Source organism: Nelusetta ayraudi, unplaced genomic scaffold, assembly GCF_046127955.1.
Source record: "Nelusetta ayraudi isolate G7.1 ecotype Tasmania unplaced genomic scaffold, CSIRO-AGI_Nayr_v1 ptg000015l, whole genome shotgun sequence".
Classification (NCBI taxonomy): Eukaryota; Metazoa; Chordata; class Actinopteri; order Tetraodontiformes; family Monacanthidae; genus Nelusetta; species Nelusetta ayraudi.
This window is the reverse complement of record NW_027466065.1, coordinates 1,686,641-1,699,888: the sequence shown is the minus strand read 5'-3', so window position 1 is coordinate 1,699,888 and position 13,248 is coordinate 1,686,641. Positions and strand designations below refer to the sequence as shown.

The following is a 13,248-nucleotide window of genomic DNA, read 5'->3' as shown; positions in this document are numbered from 1 at the left end:
AGGTGTGTATCTGTCTTTTTTTATTCAGTGGAAGAAAATTGAAACTACAGCAACTGTATTTGCTTTAATATTGCGATAAATATCGTGTGGAGGAATCAAAATGATCAGGGATTTGTCGTTAAAGGCCCATCATGTGAAACATGTTGGACAACCTGGGGCTCTGAAAATGTGCTAATGTTACACATCAAGTCACAAATTCTGGTCTTCGGATCAAATCAGACTCTTGATTTTCAAGAGTCTCGTGAGTGCAGCTGAGTCTCAATATACGATATGTCTTCGTCCCCCTCGCAGTCTTCACGCTGTGCTTCCCCATCATCTTCTTCGTGGGTCTGCTGCCGCAGGTCAACACCTTTGTCATGTACCTCTTCGAGCAGCTGGACATCCACATGTTCGGCGGCAACGGTGAGCGACGTTGACCTCCAACGCAGTCGGACAGCGTGTGTGTGTGTGTGCGCGTGTGTGTGTGTGTGTGTGTGTGTGTGTGTGTGTGTGTGTGTGTGTGTGTGTGTGTGACCTGCTGATTTGCATGCAGCCCCTCACAGCTGACGTCCTCTCCTCCCTGTCGCAGCTTCCACCAGCCTCCTGTCGGCGCTCTACAGTTTCCTGCGCAGTGTCGTCACCGTCGCTCTGCTCTACGGCTTCTGCTACGGAGCTCTGAAGGTGAGACCGTGACCACGGTCGACCTTGTCGTCGACTGCTCACAACTGGTTTTCAGACTTAGGGATCAAAGCAGAGCTTTTCCCTGATTGTTTCGCTGATTTAATTGGACGTAAAACTCTGACTTTCTTCAAAAGTAAAATACAAGTCATATTTTTGATTGTGTTTCTCAGGAGACCTGGGAGCCTCACCACATCCCCGTGTTGTTTTCTGTGTTCTGCGGCCTCTTGGTGGCCGTGTCGTACCACCTGAGCCGACAGAGCAGCGACCCCTCTGTCCTCTTGTGAGTTCACACCCTGTGTTTTGATATGTATCAGATGGAAGCGGATCGGATTCACACGATTAAATATCCAAGATGCGTCACGGCTCTCCAGAGAGCGTCCCCGTTTACCCTAAAAATGTTCATTTTGAAGACAATAAGAGAGATTACAGGTATTTTCTTTTGTTCAGAGCAGTAAAGTCAGGCTTATAAGGATGTTTCCTGCTTGACAGTTTCGACTGTGACTCCAAGGCTTCCTCAGAAGCGTCATCCGACGTGCAGCTGACGTGTCATTTAACAGCTGGCCGACCAATCAGAGTCCGTCCAGTCGGACTGATGATGCTTCTGAGGAAGACTGGAGTCACAGTGGAAACTGCCAAGCAGGAAACATTCTCACAGCCTGACTTACTGCTCTGAACAAAAGAAAATAAGAGTAATCCTGTTTAGCCCTTTGTTTGCAGCCTGCTGGATCTTTCACGTGTCGGTTCCCTTTGTGACATCACAGAGGGAGGATCCTCAGCGCTGTGTGTTTCAGCAAGTTGAAGCAGAAAAGTTCCCCGACACTTTGCAATCTGGATTTTAACAGATAAAAATAGAGAGGCTGAGATGTAACAACGTCCTCCTCATGCACGGCGCTGACGGTCTCTGCGGCTCAGACAGTTTGAAGCAGCCTCTCAGTGCGGCTGCAGTGTTAACAAGAGCTTACGCGTCCCCCCCGCTGAGATAAATCACCCTCAGCGGAGCCGCAGTGTTTGAACGAGCTGCGGCTGGGATGTTTCTCATCCCTGCCTTCCTCTTGCCTCGCAGCTCGCTGATCCAGTCCAAGGTTTTGCCCAACATAAAGGACAAGAACCCGGAGGACCCTCTGTCGGAGGTGCAGGACCCCCTCCCCGAGAAGCTCAGGGCCTCTGTGGTGAGTCTGCGTCAGAGATCACGTGCAAACACGCCTGTTGACACTTCACATCGCTGCTAAACTGAACACCGTCTCTAACCTCACGTGCAGAACGAGCGTCTGCAGTCCGACCTCATCGTCTGCGTGGTCATCGCCGTCCTCTACTTCGCCATCCACGTCAGCACGGTGTTCATCGCACTGCAGGTTCGGCCAACAGTCAAATGTCGAGCGCAGGGGGCAAAGAGCAGAATCACTGTTGTTGATGTCCGGGGCCGCCGAGGGGAAACTGAAGGAATAACGAGTGTCGGCCGTTTGTGTCCCGCAGCCCTTCCTCAGCTACGTCCTGTATGGTCTGCTGGGCGCAGTGGGGCTGCTCACGCACTACCTGCTGCCTCAGGTCCGCAAGCAGCTGCCCTGGTACTGCTTCTCCCACCCACTGCTCAAAACCAAGGAGTACTATCAGTTTGAAGTCAGAGGTGAGTCGAGTAGAGTGCGATGTGGACCCTTTTAAAGGTCCAGTTTGGGACATTTTTCAGGAAGCCCGCCTGATGGCGCATTTCGTATATAGAGCACTGTCAGGCGGGCTGCCTTAAATACTGGGCTCCCTGAAATAATGGCAGCTAACTAGGAGCAAGATATTCTTATATATATGAGAACCATTCTAAGGGCAGGAAAACTAAAGTGCTTTTTATTGTACTATCAATATAGTTTACTTTATGTCAGTCATAGCCTATTTACACTTCAAAACACTTTAATTAATGTATTTATGGGCAGTATGTTAAGCTTTTACCAATACCAAAATCATAAATCAAGCCAAATTCTACACGCTGGACCTCACAATGTTTCGTTTTGTTTTTTAATGCCGAGCTGACGTTAATTGTTCATCCATCCAGACGCGGCCCACGTGATGTGGTTCGAGAAGCTGCACGTGTGGCTGCTGTTTGTGGAGAAGAACGTCCTCTACCCGCTCGTCATCCTCAACGAGCTGAGCGGCAGCGCCCGGGAGCTGGCCAGTCCGAGGAGACTGGACACAGAGTGAGAGCTCTCAACTCCGCCTCATGGTCCGCACGATCCGCTGTCCCGGGCCTGCACTCACGTCACGCCTGTCTGTCTGACTCCGCCCCCCTCAGGGTCGGCGCGCTCATGATCACGGTGGCGGGCCTGAAGCTGCTACGCTCCTCCTACAGCAGCCCCACCTACCAGTACATCACCATCCTCTTCACCGTCCTCTTCTTCACCTTCGACTACCGCCACCTGTCGGAGACGCTGCTGCTCGACCTCTTCGTCATGTCCATCGTCTTCAGCAAGGTGAGAGGAGCTGCTAGCCTCATCCATAATCATCGTCACTGAATAATTCATGATTTCTTTTTAATTGGAAAACTTTTGCTTTTTATGAAGGTTTTTCTTTTTGTCTGTCGTTTTCGTTGCATCACACTTTTTTTCCTCTGGCAGATGTGGGAGTTGTTCTACAAGCTGCACTTTGTCTACACCTACATCGCCCCCTGGCAGATCACATGGGGCTCAGCCTTCCACGCCTTTGCGCAGCCTTTCGCTGTGCCTCGTATCCTTTTTTTTTTATGTGTGTGTGCGAGTGCGTTCACTGTACCCTGAGTCATCACTTTGCTGGAAAGCGCCGCTGTAAAACCAGCAACCCGTCATTAGTGATCGTCAAGCCGGCGCGCAGTGAAAAAGTCCAGGTTTTTTCTTGCTCTTGGTCCCACAATCTTGTACAAATACAGAAAACACTTAAGCCACATTCAGACTGCAGGACAAAAATCAGATTTTCAGCCCATCCAGAGTGAAACCGGATGCCTGTTTTGTAGTCTGAACAGTCACAAATCACATGAAATCTGATTTTTGCAAAACGGATTGACACCACATTCGGGAGGTTGTGTCAAATCGGATTTGGACAGATGCGTCTCAGTCTGGACCGCTCCAAGCAGACACACACACACTGGACGACGCCTCGGGTCCGACGTCGTTGCTACAGCCGCCTGTCAGATCAGTCGACAGTGTGGCCCAGTGTGAACAGAGCCACATCCCATTTGGACACTTGCTAAATTTGAGAAGGAATCTGATCTGAATCAGATTCGCCCGCAGTCTGAACGCAGCCCAAGAGTAGCGTGATGTCTTCTCCTTGACCCGCGCCCCCTCCAGACTCTGCCATGCTGTTTGTCCAGGCTGTCGTCTCCGCTGTCTTCTCCACCCCCCTCAATCCCTTCCTGGGCAGCGCCATCTTCATCACCTCCTACGTCCGACCCGTCAAGTTCTGGGAGAGAGACTACAAGTAAGGGGGGGAGGGGAGGGAAAGAATTGGTTGTTGCACAAAATGCTGTTGAATATGTTGATTCTCAGTATTTTTTTTTCATCCAAATATGTTTATTAAAGATTGTTTTTCAAATAGATTATGACAGTAAATGCAGTTACCAGGTCATTACAGGGGTGTGGCAGGATATGTACAAATGTATATGCAGTGATATAAACTATTAAATCTATTAAAAAAAAGAATGTCCAAGTCAGAATTTAAAAAAAAGAGAATTATATAGCATGTATCAGTCCAAAGGGTAATTAATACAAGTAGAATGCATGGTAATTCGAGTAACTCAGAACAAATATGGATTTTTTTGTGCAGCACCAAGAGGGTGGACCACTCCAACACTCGACTGGCCTCTCAGCTGGACAGGAACCCTGGTGAGCAAATAACCTCAAATAAGGAATTTATTTATTCATAGATGACCTCAAATGATCAGTCAAGTGTCGTTGATCATCAGACTTTTAGGGAATTAACGTGACGTCTGCTCCGCTTTTCCCTCTACCGCCACTTGTCCCTCCATTAGGCTCCGACGACAACAACCTAAACTCCATCTTCTACGAGCACCTGACTCGCTCCCTGCAGCACAGCCTGTGTGGAGACCTGCTGCTCGGCCGGTGGGGCAACTTTAGCACGGGGGACTGTTTCATCCTGGCCTCCGACTACCTGAACGCTCTGGTGCACCTCATCGAGATCGGCAACGGCCTGGTCACCTTCCAGCTGCGTGGGCTGGAGTTCCGAGGTGAGGGGGTCCGGTGTCGGCGGCGAGACTGAAATAACTGCATCGTTCACGTCATAATATGCGCAAACCTTCACTCATATTTCAAGTATATAATGCTTTCTATGTGCTTTAAATTCAAATGATTTTTTTTTTTAATTACCTGTACAGCAGCTATGTCAAACTCAAATACACAGTGCGGCCAAAATGTAAGACTTGGACAAAGTAGCAGGCTAGCATTGATATTAATTAAACAAAAAATCTTCCTCCTTATTCCGAAGCACTTTGCTTTAGTCTTCATATTGCACACATGCAAAATCGAATTTCAAATTTTAAAAAAACACATTGAAATGATTAAAATCGTAAACCTCTTTCTTTATTTACAGCCTTCTGATTTAAATTTCAACAGCCACCTCTTTCTACGGGCTGATTATACATTTAAAAATAAAAAAACAACAATAAACCAATTAAGTCATAATAATATCGTTCAATGAGTGTCCTGTTCTGGTTGACGCATCAAAATACCAGTAGAGCATTCTGGGATTTGTAGTATTAGCAATACATGTGCTATGAAATACCGGCGGAATCGCCTCGCGGTCCAAATATAATGACACCGTGGGCCAAATTTGGCCCGCGGGCCATAGCTTGACACCTATGCTGTAAAGGAAGCTAATTGTCAATCAGCTCATTTTAAGGCGGATTGAAACACACTCTTTATTAGAAGTTGGAGAGGTGATGATGATGATGATGATGATGATGATCACAGAGCCGATCCAGCTGCTGTACAAGGTTCTGAACTCGTCCAAAAAACAGCAGTGGTTAAACACGCAATCCAACCATCTGCACTTTTGAACAGGTTTGACTTAAGCCCCCAAACTGAGGAAAAAAAACATTCCAGATCTTCAAGGATAAGAATTCTTCTCGGAAAGGAAAGCCACAAGCCAGCATTATCGCCACAGCCGTGCTTTATCTTCTTATCTCACGCACCTGTGCGTACTCTGTCAGCAGGCCTTCAGGAAGTTCAGCTGCACGTCAAACCTGCTGCTAATTTGCACCTCTTGTATCTCCTGCAGGGACCTACTGCCAGCAGCGGGAGGTGGAGGCCATCACCGAGGGGGTGGAGGAGGACGAGGGCTGCTGCTGCTGCGAGCCGGGTCACCTGCCTCACATCCTGTCCTTCAACGCCGCTTTCGGACAGCGCTGGCTGGCCTGGGAGGTGCTGGTCACCAAGTACGTGCTGGAGGGCTACAGCATCACCGACAACAGCGCCGCCTCCATGCTGCAGGTGTTCGACCTGCGGCGCATCCTCACCACCTACTACGTCAAGGTCAGCCGAGGAGGATGAGCTGCGACTTTGGAAACGTGAGTGTTCGACAGGCGAGTCTAACTGCATCGTTTATCCTCCCGACGCCAGGGCATCATTTACTACGTGATCGCCTCGGCCAAACTGGAGGAGTGGCTGGCCAACGAGACCATGAAGGAGGGCCTGCGGGCCTGCGCGGAGAGGAACTACGTGGACCTGGATCCCACCTTCAACCCCAACATCGACGAGGACTACGACCACCGGCTGGCGGGCATCTCCAGGGACAGCTTCTGCGGCGTCTACCTGGGCTGGATTCAGTACTGCAACTCACGGAGAGCCAAGGTAACGCCCGTTCTTCCAGGAAGTTTAGAGTCCGGCTTGACGATGTGTTCAAGGTCCAGTTTTTGTGTAAATTCACATCAAAAAAACAACAATTTATGACAATTTAAGTGAGGAAAGTACATCGCTTGATTCACTTTCCACTGTCTGGAAAGTAGACCTTTGTGATGTCACAAGGAGCCTTTAGGACCAATTTACCCTCTGTTATTGCTGATCTGCTGTTTTCTGGGGGGCTGCTCGGTTTTCTGATCGATCGACGATACTGGGTGGCTCCACTTAAGATGCGATGAAAAATAAAGACCTGGATCTAAATAAAACCAGAGCAGAAAGTGATGTGTGCCACACCCGTCCATCATCATCATCAACAACAACAACAACAACAAGAGCAACTGCTCGGACATTCGTTTGGAGATGTTGCATTTTGCATGGGCGGCCGAGCTGATGGTTGTTTTTTCCACTCCACTGCAGCCGCTGGACAGTGATAAAGACTCGGCTCTGGTGCTGCTGTGCTTTGGCCTATGCGTGCTGGGACGGAGAGCTCTGGGAACAGCAGCCCATCACATGTCCAGGTGATTTACAGGCTGCGTGAGCACCAACGGAAGCAGGCTGGCTGGTCTGAGGCCCATCACTGCTGACTTGCATGCTGAAATGTTTTATTTTAACATAATAACATACCTTTCGAGAACATAGCTTCTTATTTGAAGTTTATGAATTTATTGAAGACATCAGAAACATCAAACTCCTTAATAAAGTCAATAAAGGGTCCCCAAATCGTTTTGAATTGTTGTTGCCTTGACTTATATATATATGTCATTCTTTCCAAGGGTAAGCTGGGCAACATTTTTGCTTTTAGTTTGCACCCTTTAACCCTTCACTTGAACGACCCGACTGCATTTCCCCGTCACAGCAACCTGGAGTCCTTCCTCTACGGCCTTCACGCGTTATTCAAGGGAGACTTCCGCATCTCGTCAGTCCGAGACGAGTGGATCTTCGCAGACATGGAGCTGCTCAGGAAAGTCGTGGTTCCCGGAATCAGGATGTCCCTCAAGCTGCACCAGGTGAGCGTCTCCGCCCCACCGACTTCCCGCCGTGTGAAACAGCGCCTGACCCCCCCCCCACGTTCCCTTCAGGATCATTTCACGTCGCCGGACGAGTACGAGGAGCCGACGGTGCTCTTCGAAGCCATCGCCAACCACCAGCAGAACCTGGTCATCGCACACGAGGGCGACCCGGCCTGGAGGAGCGCCGTGCTGTCCAACTCCCCGTCGCTGCTCGCCCTGCGCCACGTCCTCGACGAGGGGACCAACGAGTACAAGATCATCATGCTCAACCGGCGCTACCTCAGCTTCCGCGTCATCAAGGTGAGCAGCCGGAGCAGATTTAGAGTCAGTATTCCCCGGGCCGAGGCTATTTCCACGGCGTTTTAATGAGATCTCCCCCTCCGCCGCGCTCGCAGGTTAATAAAGAGTGCGTGCGAGGCCTGTGGGCGGGGCAGCAGCAGGAGCTGGTGTTCCTGAGGAACAGGAACCCCGAGCGCGGCAGCATCCAGAACGCCAAGCAGGCCCTGCGGAACATGATCAACTCGTCGTGCGACCAGCCCATCGGCTACCCCATCTACGTGTCGCCGCTCACCACCTCCTACTGCAACTCGCACCCGCAGCTGGGCCACGTGCTGGGGGGCCCCATCAGCATGGGCAACATCCGCAACTTCGTGGTCAGCACCTGGCACAGGTGCGCGCAGCCCCGTCCGCGGTTCATGGCCGGAAGGAGAGGAACTCCGAACTTGTCTGGGAAAAATCCCTGTTTTTTCAATTTTACCGCACTCAGTAAAATAATCTTCTCATCCTCTCACACACTTACACTTTATCAAGGTGCAATAAAACATTTATGTGAATATTATGTACATAATTTGGAAGTAATCCAGCTGTCAATATCTTGTAAATATCTTGTTTTTGATTGCCCTTTGTTCCCTGTTAAGCATAAAATATTTTATCCTATAAATATTTTTATTTTTATTCTATTTTATTTCCTTATTTCTTTTAATCAATTCAATCTCCATTCTTTTTTGTATTGTATTGTTGCTTTAATTATGCAAATTTCCCCAATGTAGGATTAATAAAGGCTTCTTCTCCTTCCTCTCCTCCTTCTCCTTCTTCTTCTTCTCCTTCATCACCTTCTCCTCCTCCTCTTTCTTCTTCTTCCTCACACCGCAGGTTGCGCAAAGGCTGCGGCGCCGGCTGCAACAGCGGAGGGAACATCGAGGACTCGGACGCAGGGGGGCTGTCCTGCGGCAGCGGCAACGGGACGGGGGGCGACTCCCAGCAGAGCTCCGTGTCGCAGGGGGGAACCTCCACGCACGGCCACTCGCACTCCTACCAGCCGCACAGTCTGGGTGAGCAGCGCCCACGCAGTGCCGCCAAAATTCATAACATCTCAAAAACACTTATTGCAAATGTTCGATCAATTATTTGGTCCATAGTAAATGAATTAAATAACAATAGCGGTAAATCAGAAATAAGGAAAGAAAATACATACATATTTTGGCTCCAACACTTAGCCTGCAGTGAAACACAACTAAACACACAACCAAAGAAATGGCCTCAATATGTTCTGCCGAGTCATAACAAGGTCGCTTGTCAATATAAATCTGAACCAAACGGCCCTTTATGTCACATAGTTTCCTGAAGTCTTCACTACGGTGATGACTAATGGGGATCCATAATAAACAATAAACAATGTTAAACTATTCTCTCGGCATGTTAACGGGTGATGATGTAACCATGTCAACAAGGTTTTCTCAGGCAGCACATGATGGGAGATTTTTGGCCTTGTCTATTTTTAATAGACAAGGCTGTTTATGACTTTCTCTCCCACGACATTTCCTTGCAAATGTCCAACTTGTACTGCGTTTAATTTTATTGTTTTTTATTAAAACGTCATATTCTCTTCCATTCTCCGCTGTGCACCAGGCACCAGCCAGAGTTCCCAGTCTGTCCAGTCTGGCCTGGTGCGGCACTCTCCCGCTCGGGCCTCGGTGGCCAGCCAGTCGTCGTCCTACCGCTACGGCAGCAGCCGCCACTCCTCCCTGCGCACGTCGGCCACGGGCCTGGAGCCGTGCCGCCGCTCCTCCACCAGCCAGCTGTCCCTGCGCGCCGTCCCCACCACCCTGCAGCTCCGCCTGGGCTCCACCTCCGACCCCGCCGGCCCCTCCTCGTCCCTCTCCAGCCACAGCATCCCGCCCTGCAAGCGCCACACACTGGTGGGTCTCCTGGGCAACGACGGCCTGTGCTGCACCGTGACCGACCCCCTCAGCCAGCACCACCACCACCACCACCACCCCCCGCACCCCCACGCCCATCACCACCATCACCACCACCACCCGCAGCAGCACAACCCCACCTTCTCCAGTGTGCGCAGGGATGACATCTCCTACAGAGTCCAGGTGGGTGTGGGGGCGACGGTGCTGCAGCATTTCCAGATTTCTCAAAAAAAAAAAAATGTTATAGCGTTGTTGTTGAAGTAGAAAAGGGGCATCAAAGTACTTTGAGCAGGGGTGTGGCAAACTTTTTGACTGGTGGGCCACAGTGGATTCTAAAATGTGACAGAGGAGGCCGGAGCAGCAGCAGATGGATGTGGAGTGTTTTGGTGACCCACCTCGTAGGAGAAAAAAAATATATCATGAGATGTGTAGAAAACGCTTTAATGTCAATTGAAAATGAGCAAAACTGTTCCGAGAAAATGTGTGGGTATTTAGCTCTTTATTGAAATGACTATTAAAACAATGACGTATAGATGAAATACAGCTTTTTTATTTATTATTAACCTAAGTTCGATGGGCCAGATTAAAAGGCTTAATGGCCTGCATAAGGCCCCCGGGCCATAGTTTGCCCATCCCTGACTTAGAGCTAACAGTCCCTTTAAGGTCTATTGGCACTGACGTCACTTTGGTTTCACCGTTAGATTGTGGACGTCAGTCACGTGCTGGAGAACATCAACCTGTCCAAGCGGAAGGAGCTGCAGTGGCCCGACGAGGCCTTGAGACTGAAGGCAGGTCGGACCTGCTGGAGGGACTGGAGCCCCCTAGAGGGCATGGAAGGACATGTAAGTCTTTAACCGCACCCCTTGAAAACGTCAGTCGTTTGCATGTTCTGGAGCCCTTTGAACAGTAAAAACCAGGACATGTCACAACACTTTGTCCAGGATGCGTGCATGGATGCATGCAGGTGCGTTCAGTGTCTTATTATTAATACTAAGCGTAAAATTAAACTTTGGACGCGGTGCCATAAAGTGGCGCAGGTGTGTCTTACTTCTAGTCTGTAAACTTTTCCTTTTACTCGCTTTGCAAGACGGGAAAATTAAAATGCTTTCGTGTCTGATTTCATAGTGAACTTGAGAATCAGAAATGCAAAGAATGATGGGCTCACCGCTCCAAGGTCACAGTAGCTGTGTCCAATCCAAACTTTGGTTGATGGTAAATACCAAATCCACTGTTTACATGGACACTGAATAAAATGATGCGATCATGACGCGCGTATACGTGCACCACGTGTTTAATCAGAATAAATCATTTGGGCCTGCGTGGAGTTGTCTGATTTTCTGGAAGTAGTCGTAGTAGAACCTTCACTTCCGCCTGTGTTGTAATCAGATGCCGCGTTTTCTGCACGTCCTCGGCCGGTTCACTCTTTGTGCCCCTCACATTTCCGGATCAGTATCTGAATGGGTGCGTAACATGGACGCATCGCATTGTGAGTTTACATGAAGCATTGTTAATCTGATTGGGCCGATTATTCATGTCCATGTAAACATTGCTAGTGTCACTGCGTCATGTACCTGCAACGGCGGACTGTGACCATTTTGACCCAAATAATAATAAAGTGACGTAACCCGACGGTGTTGATGATTACAGTCTGTTAACTCTCGCTGCCTCAGACGTCTGCAGAATGACCTTTGTACTCCTGTGAGTGTGGGCGTGTGTGATTTGAAAAGCTGCATAAACGTAATCGGCTGCCTCCTCTACTGCCCCCTGCAGGTGATTCACCGGTGGGTGCCTTGTAGCCGCGACGCAGCCTGTCGCTCCCATATCGACAAGACCATCCTGCTGGTACAGGTGGAAGATAAGCTAGTGCCCATTATTGAGACTGGGGTCATAGAGCTGGGCGCCGAGGTTTGAGACGAGCAGGCGCACGCACACACACACACACGCACACACACACACACACACACACACGACAACAGACGCCTGTGCAACGATGAAGGTGACAGCCTGGAGTCTGCAGACAAACAGGAAGTGGGAGCTCTCCCCCCTCCCCCGTTCCTTATCACTAAGGGGGAAAGGAAGCCAGGGAAAAGTGCGAGCAGAGGCAGACGTGACATGAATCCCACATCCTTTACTGCATCCACACACATCCATCGCATCTGCCTTGCTTTGCGTCTCCGAAATGCTGCATGACAGTTGAGGAAAAAAAAAAAAAAATCTTAACTTTAATTTTTGCTACTGGTCATTCATTTCTATGCATTTCATCGGCTATTTTTGTCGGCAGTTATGACAGAGTTGAGTGTAAAAGAATGTGTGGGGATTTTGTTGTTGTTGTTTTTCTCTACTTTGTGTGTGTTTTCTTTCTGATTGTCCTTGAATTATTTGCCAAAACAAACCTGGTAAAGAATATCTGCCATGGTTTCACACACACGTCAAAGCTTTTGTTATTTAATTGCTGCCAAGACAACAGAGGGGTTTGCGGTGCGGTGCTCATACTGACTCCTCTCTTGCCGTTGTTGTCATTCCGTTTGGATTACTTTCAAAGTTTGCAAGATTACGTTTGCGCAAAGAAAAAAAAAACTTGCACTATAATTTTAGGATTTTTTTTTTTTATTTACAGCGCTGCACTACACTCTAGGTAATATCACCTTTTATTTATTACAGACTCTGAATGGCCATGGTTACAGATGCCTTGGGAATGAAAATGCAATCGTCGTTTCTGTTTTCAGCTGTTTGTATTTGACTATTTTTTGTTTGATAAACTTGAAAATAAATTTTTACTGTATATGATTATATCTCTACATATATATATTTACACAAATATATATATAAATATAAATTGTCATTGTATAAAAAATTTTGTTTTCAATATTTATTACTGTGAACATGGTATTTACACTTTGTTACATCCTCTTTTTTTTCATTTTTGGACAAAGGTTAATGTATCAAGGACCACTGGTTGAAAACAAGATGCCGAATTTTTGATGGACTGTTTCACTATTTAACTTAATTCTTTTCTATATGAAGAAATAAAAGTTTGATTTATTTCTGACATTTTCTCATTGTTTGTTGATGCAAAATTATTTTTTTTTACTCACCAACCTTAATTCTTTAAAGACTGACCTCGTTTAGTAATCTTTAAAAAAAAAAAATGCATGAAAGACGGAAAAGGGATCTTGTGATCCGAAGGTGGTGTCGCAGACGGCTTTATGGGATACCTACTGGTTGATATGGCAATCATATGACATGTTTACTGTTACTGCGGTCACAGGACACAAGAAATTGCAAAACAAACCACAAGATGTGCCTCGTCTTAAAAAGTGTGTTTTAGAAATTGTTAAATATGTACGTGCATGTATTTTTTTTTAATAATACATAATCATGTTGATATTACAATTGGAGAAAGGGAAAGGACAGCACTGATTTAAAAAAAAAAAAAAGTTATTAAAAATGTATAAATGAAGTTGCTTCTTAGTGCATGGCTTTTGCAATTGCATTGCCTTGGGGAACCGT

At 47.8% G+C, this 13,248-nt stretch overlaps 2 protein-coding genes across 3 annotated transcripts in view; one reads left to right on the top strand and one right to left on the bottom strand.

Moving 5' to 3' along the window:
* Nucleotides 1-12,787, top strand: part of pcnx1 (pecanex 1) — a 34,826-nt gene extending 22,039 nt beyond the window's left edge. For both annotated transcript variants that reach the window (XM_076023318.1, XM_076023317.1), the window contains 22 exons: nt 292-402; nt 569-660; nt 831-940; nt 1,724-1,829; nt 1,920-2,012; nt 2,134-2,284; nt 2,702-2,843; nt 2,939-3,116; nt 3,261-3,369; nt 3,966-4,095; nt 4,441-4,499; nt 4,646-4,861; nt 5,911-6,164; nt 6,252-6,482; nt 6,948-7,048; nt 7,387-7,537; nt 7,610-7,840; nt 7,936-8,210; nt 8,693-8,871; nt 9,449-9,921; nt 10,440-10,580; nt 11,509-12,787. In XM_076023318.1, the coding sequence (XP_075879433.1) occupies nt 292-402; nt 569-660; nt 831-940; nt 1,724-1,829; nt 1,920-2,012; nt 2,134-2,284; nt 2,702-2,843; nt 2,939-3,116; nt 3,261-3,369; nt 3,966-4,095; nt 4,441-4,499; nt 4,646-4,861; nt 5,911-6,164; nt 6,252-6,482; nt 6,948-7,048; nt 7,387-7,537; nt 7,610-7,840; nt 7,936-8,210; nt 8,693-8,871; nt 9,449-9,921; nt 10,440-10,580; nt 11,509-11,649 (3,674 nt within the window). In that variant the 3' untranslated portion in view covers nt 11,650-12,787. The remainder of the gene's footprint in view (nt 1-291; nt 403-568; nt 661-830; nt 941-1,723; nt 1,830-1,919; nt 2,013-2,133; nt 2,285-2,701; nt 2,844-2,938; nt 3,117-3,260; nt 3,370-3,965; nt 4,096-4,440; nt 4,500-4,645; nt 4,862-5,910; nt 6,165-6,251; nt 6,483-6,947; nt 7,049-7,386; nt 7,538-7,609; nt 7,841-7,935; nt 8,211-8,692; nt 8,872-9,448; nt 9,922-10,439; nt 10,581-11,508) is intronic.
* The window catches only part of dmac2l (distal membrane arm assembly component 2 like), a 373,839-nt gene that overhangs the window by 310,830 nt on the left and 49,761 nt on the right, over nt 1-13,248 (bottom strand). The window lies entirely within an intron of this gene.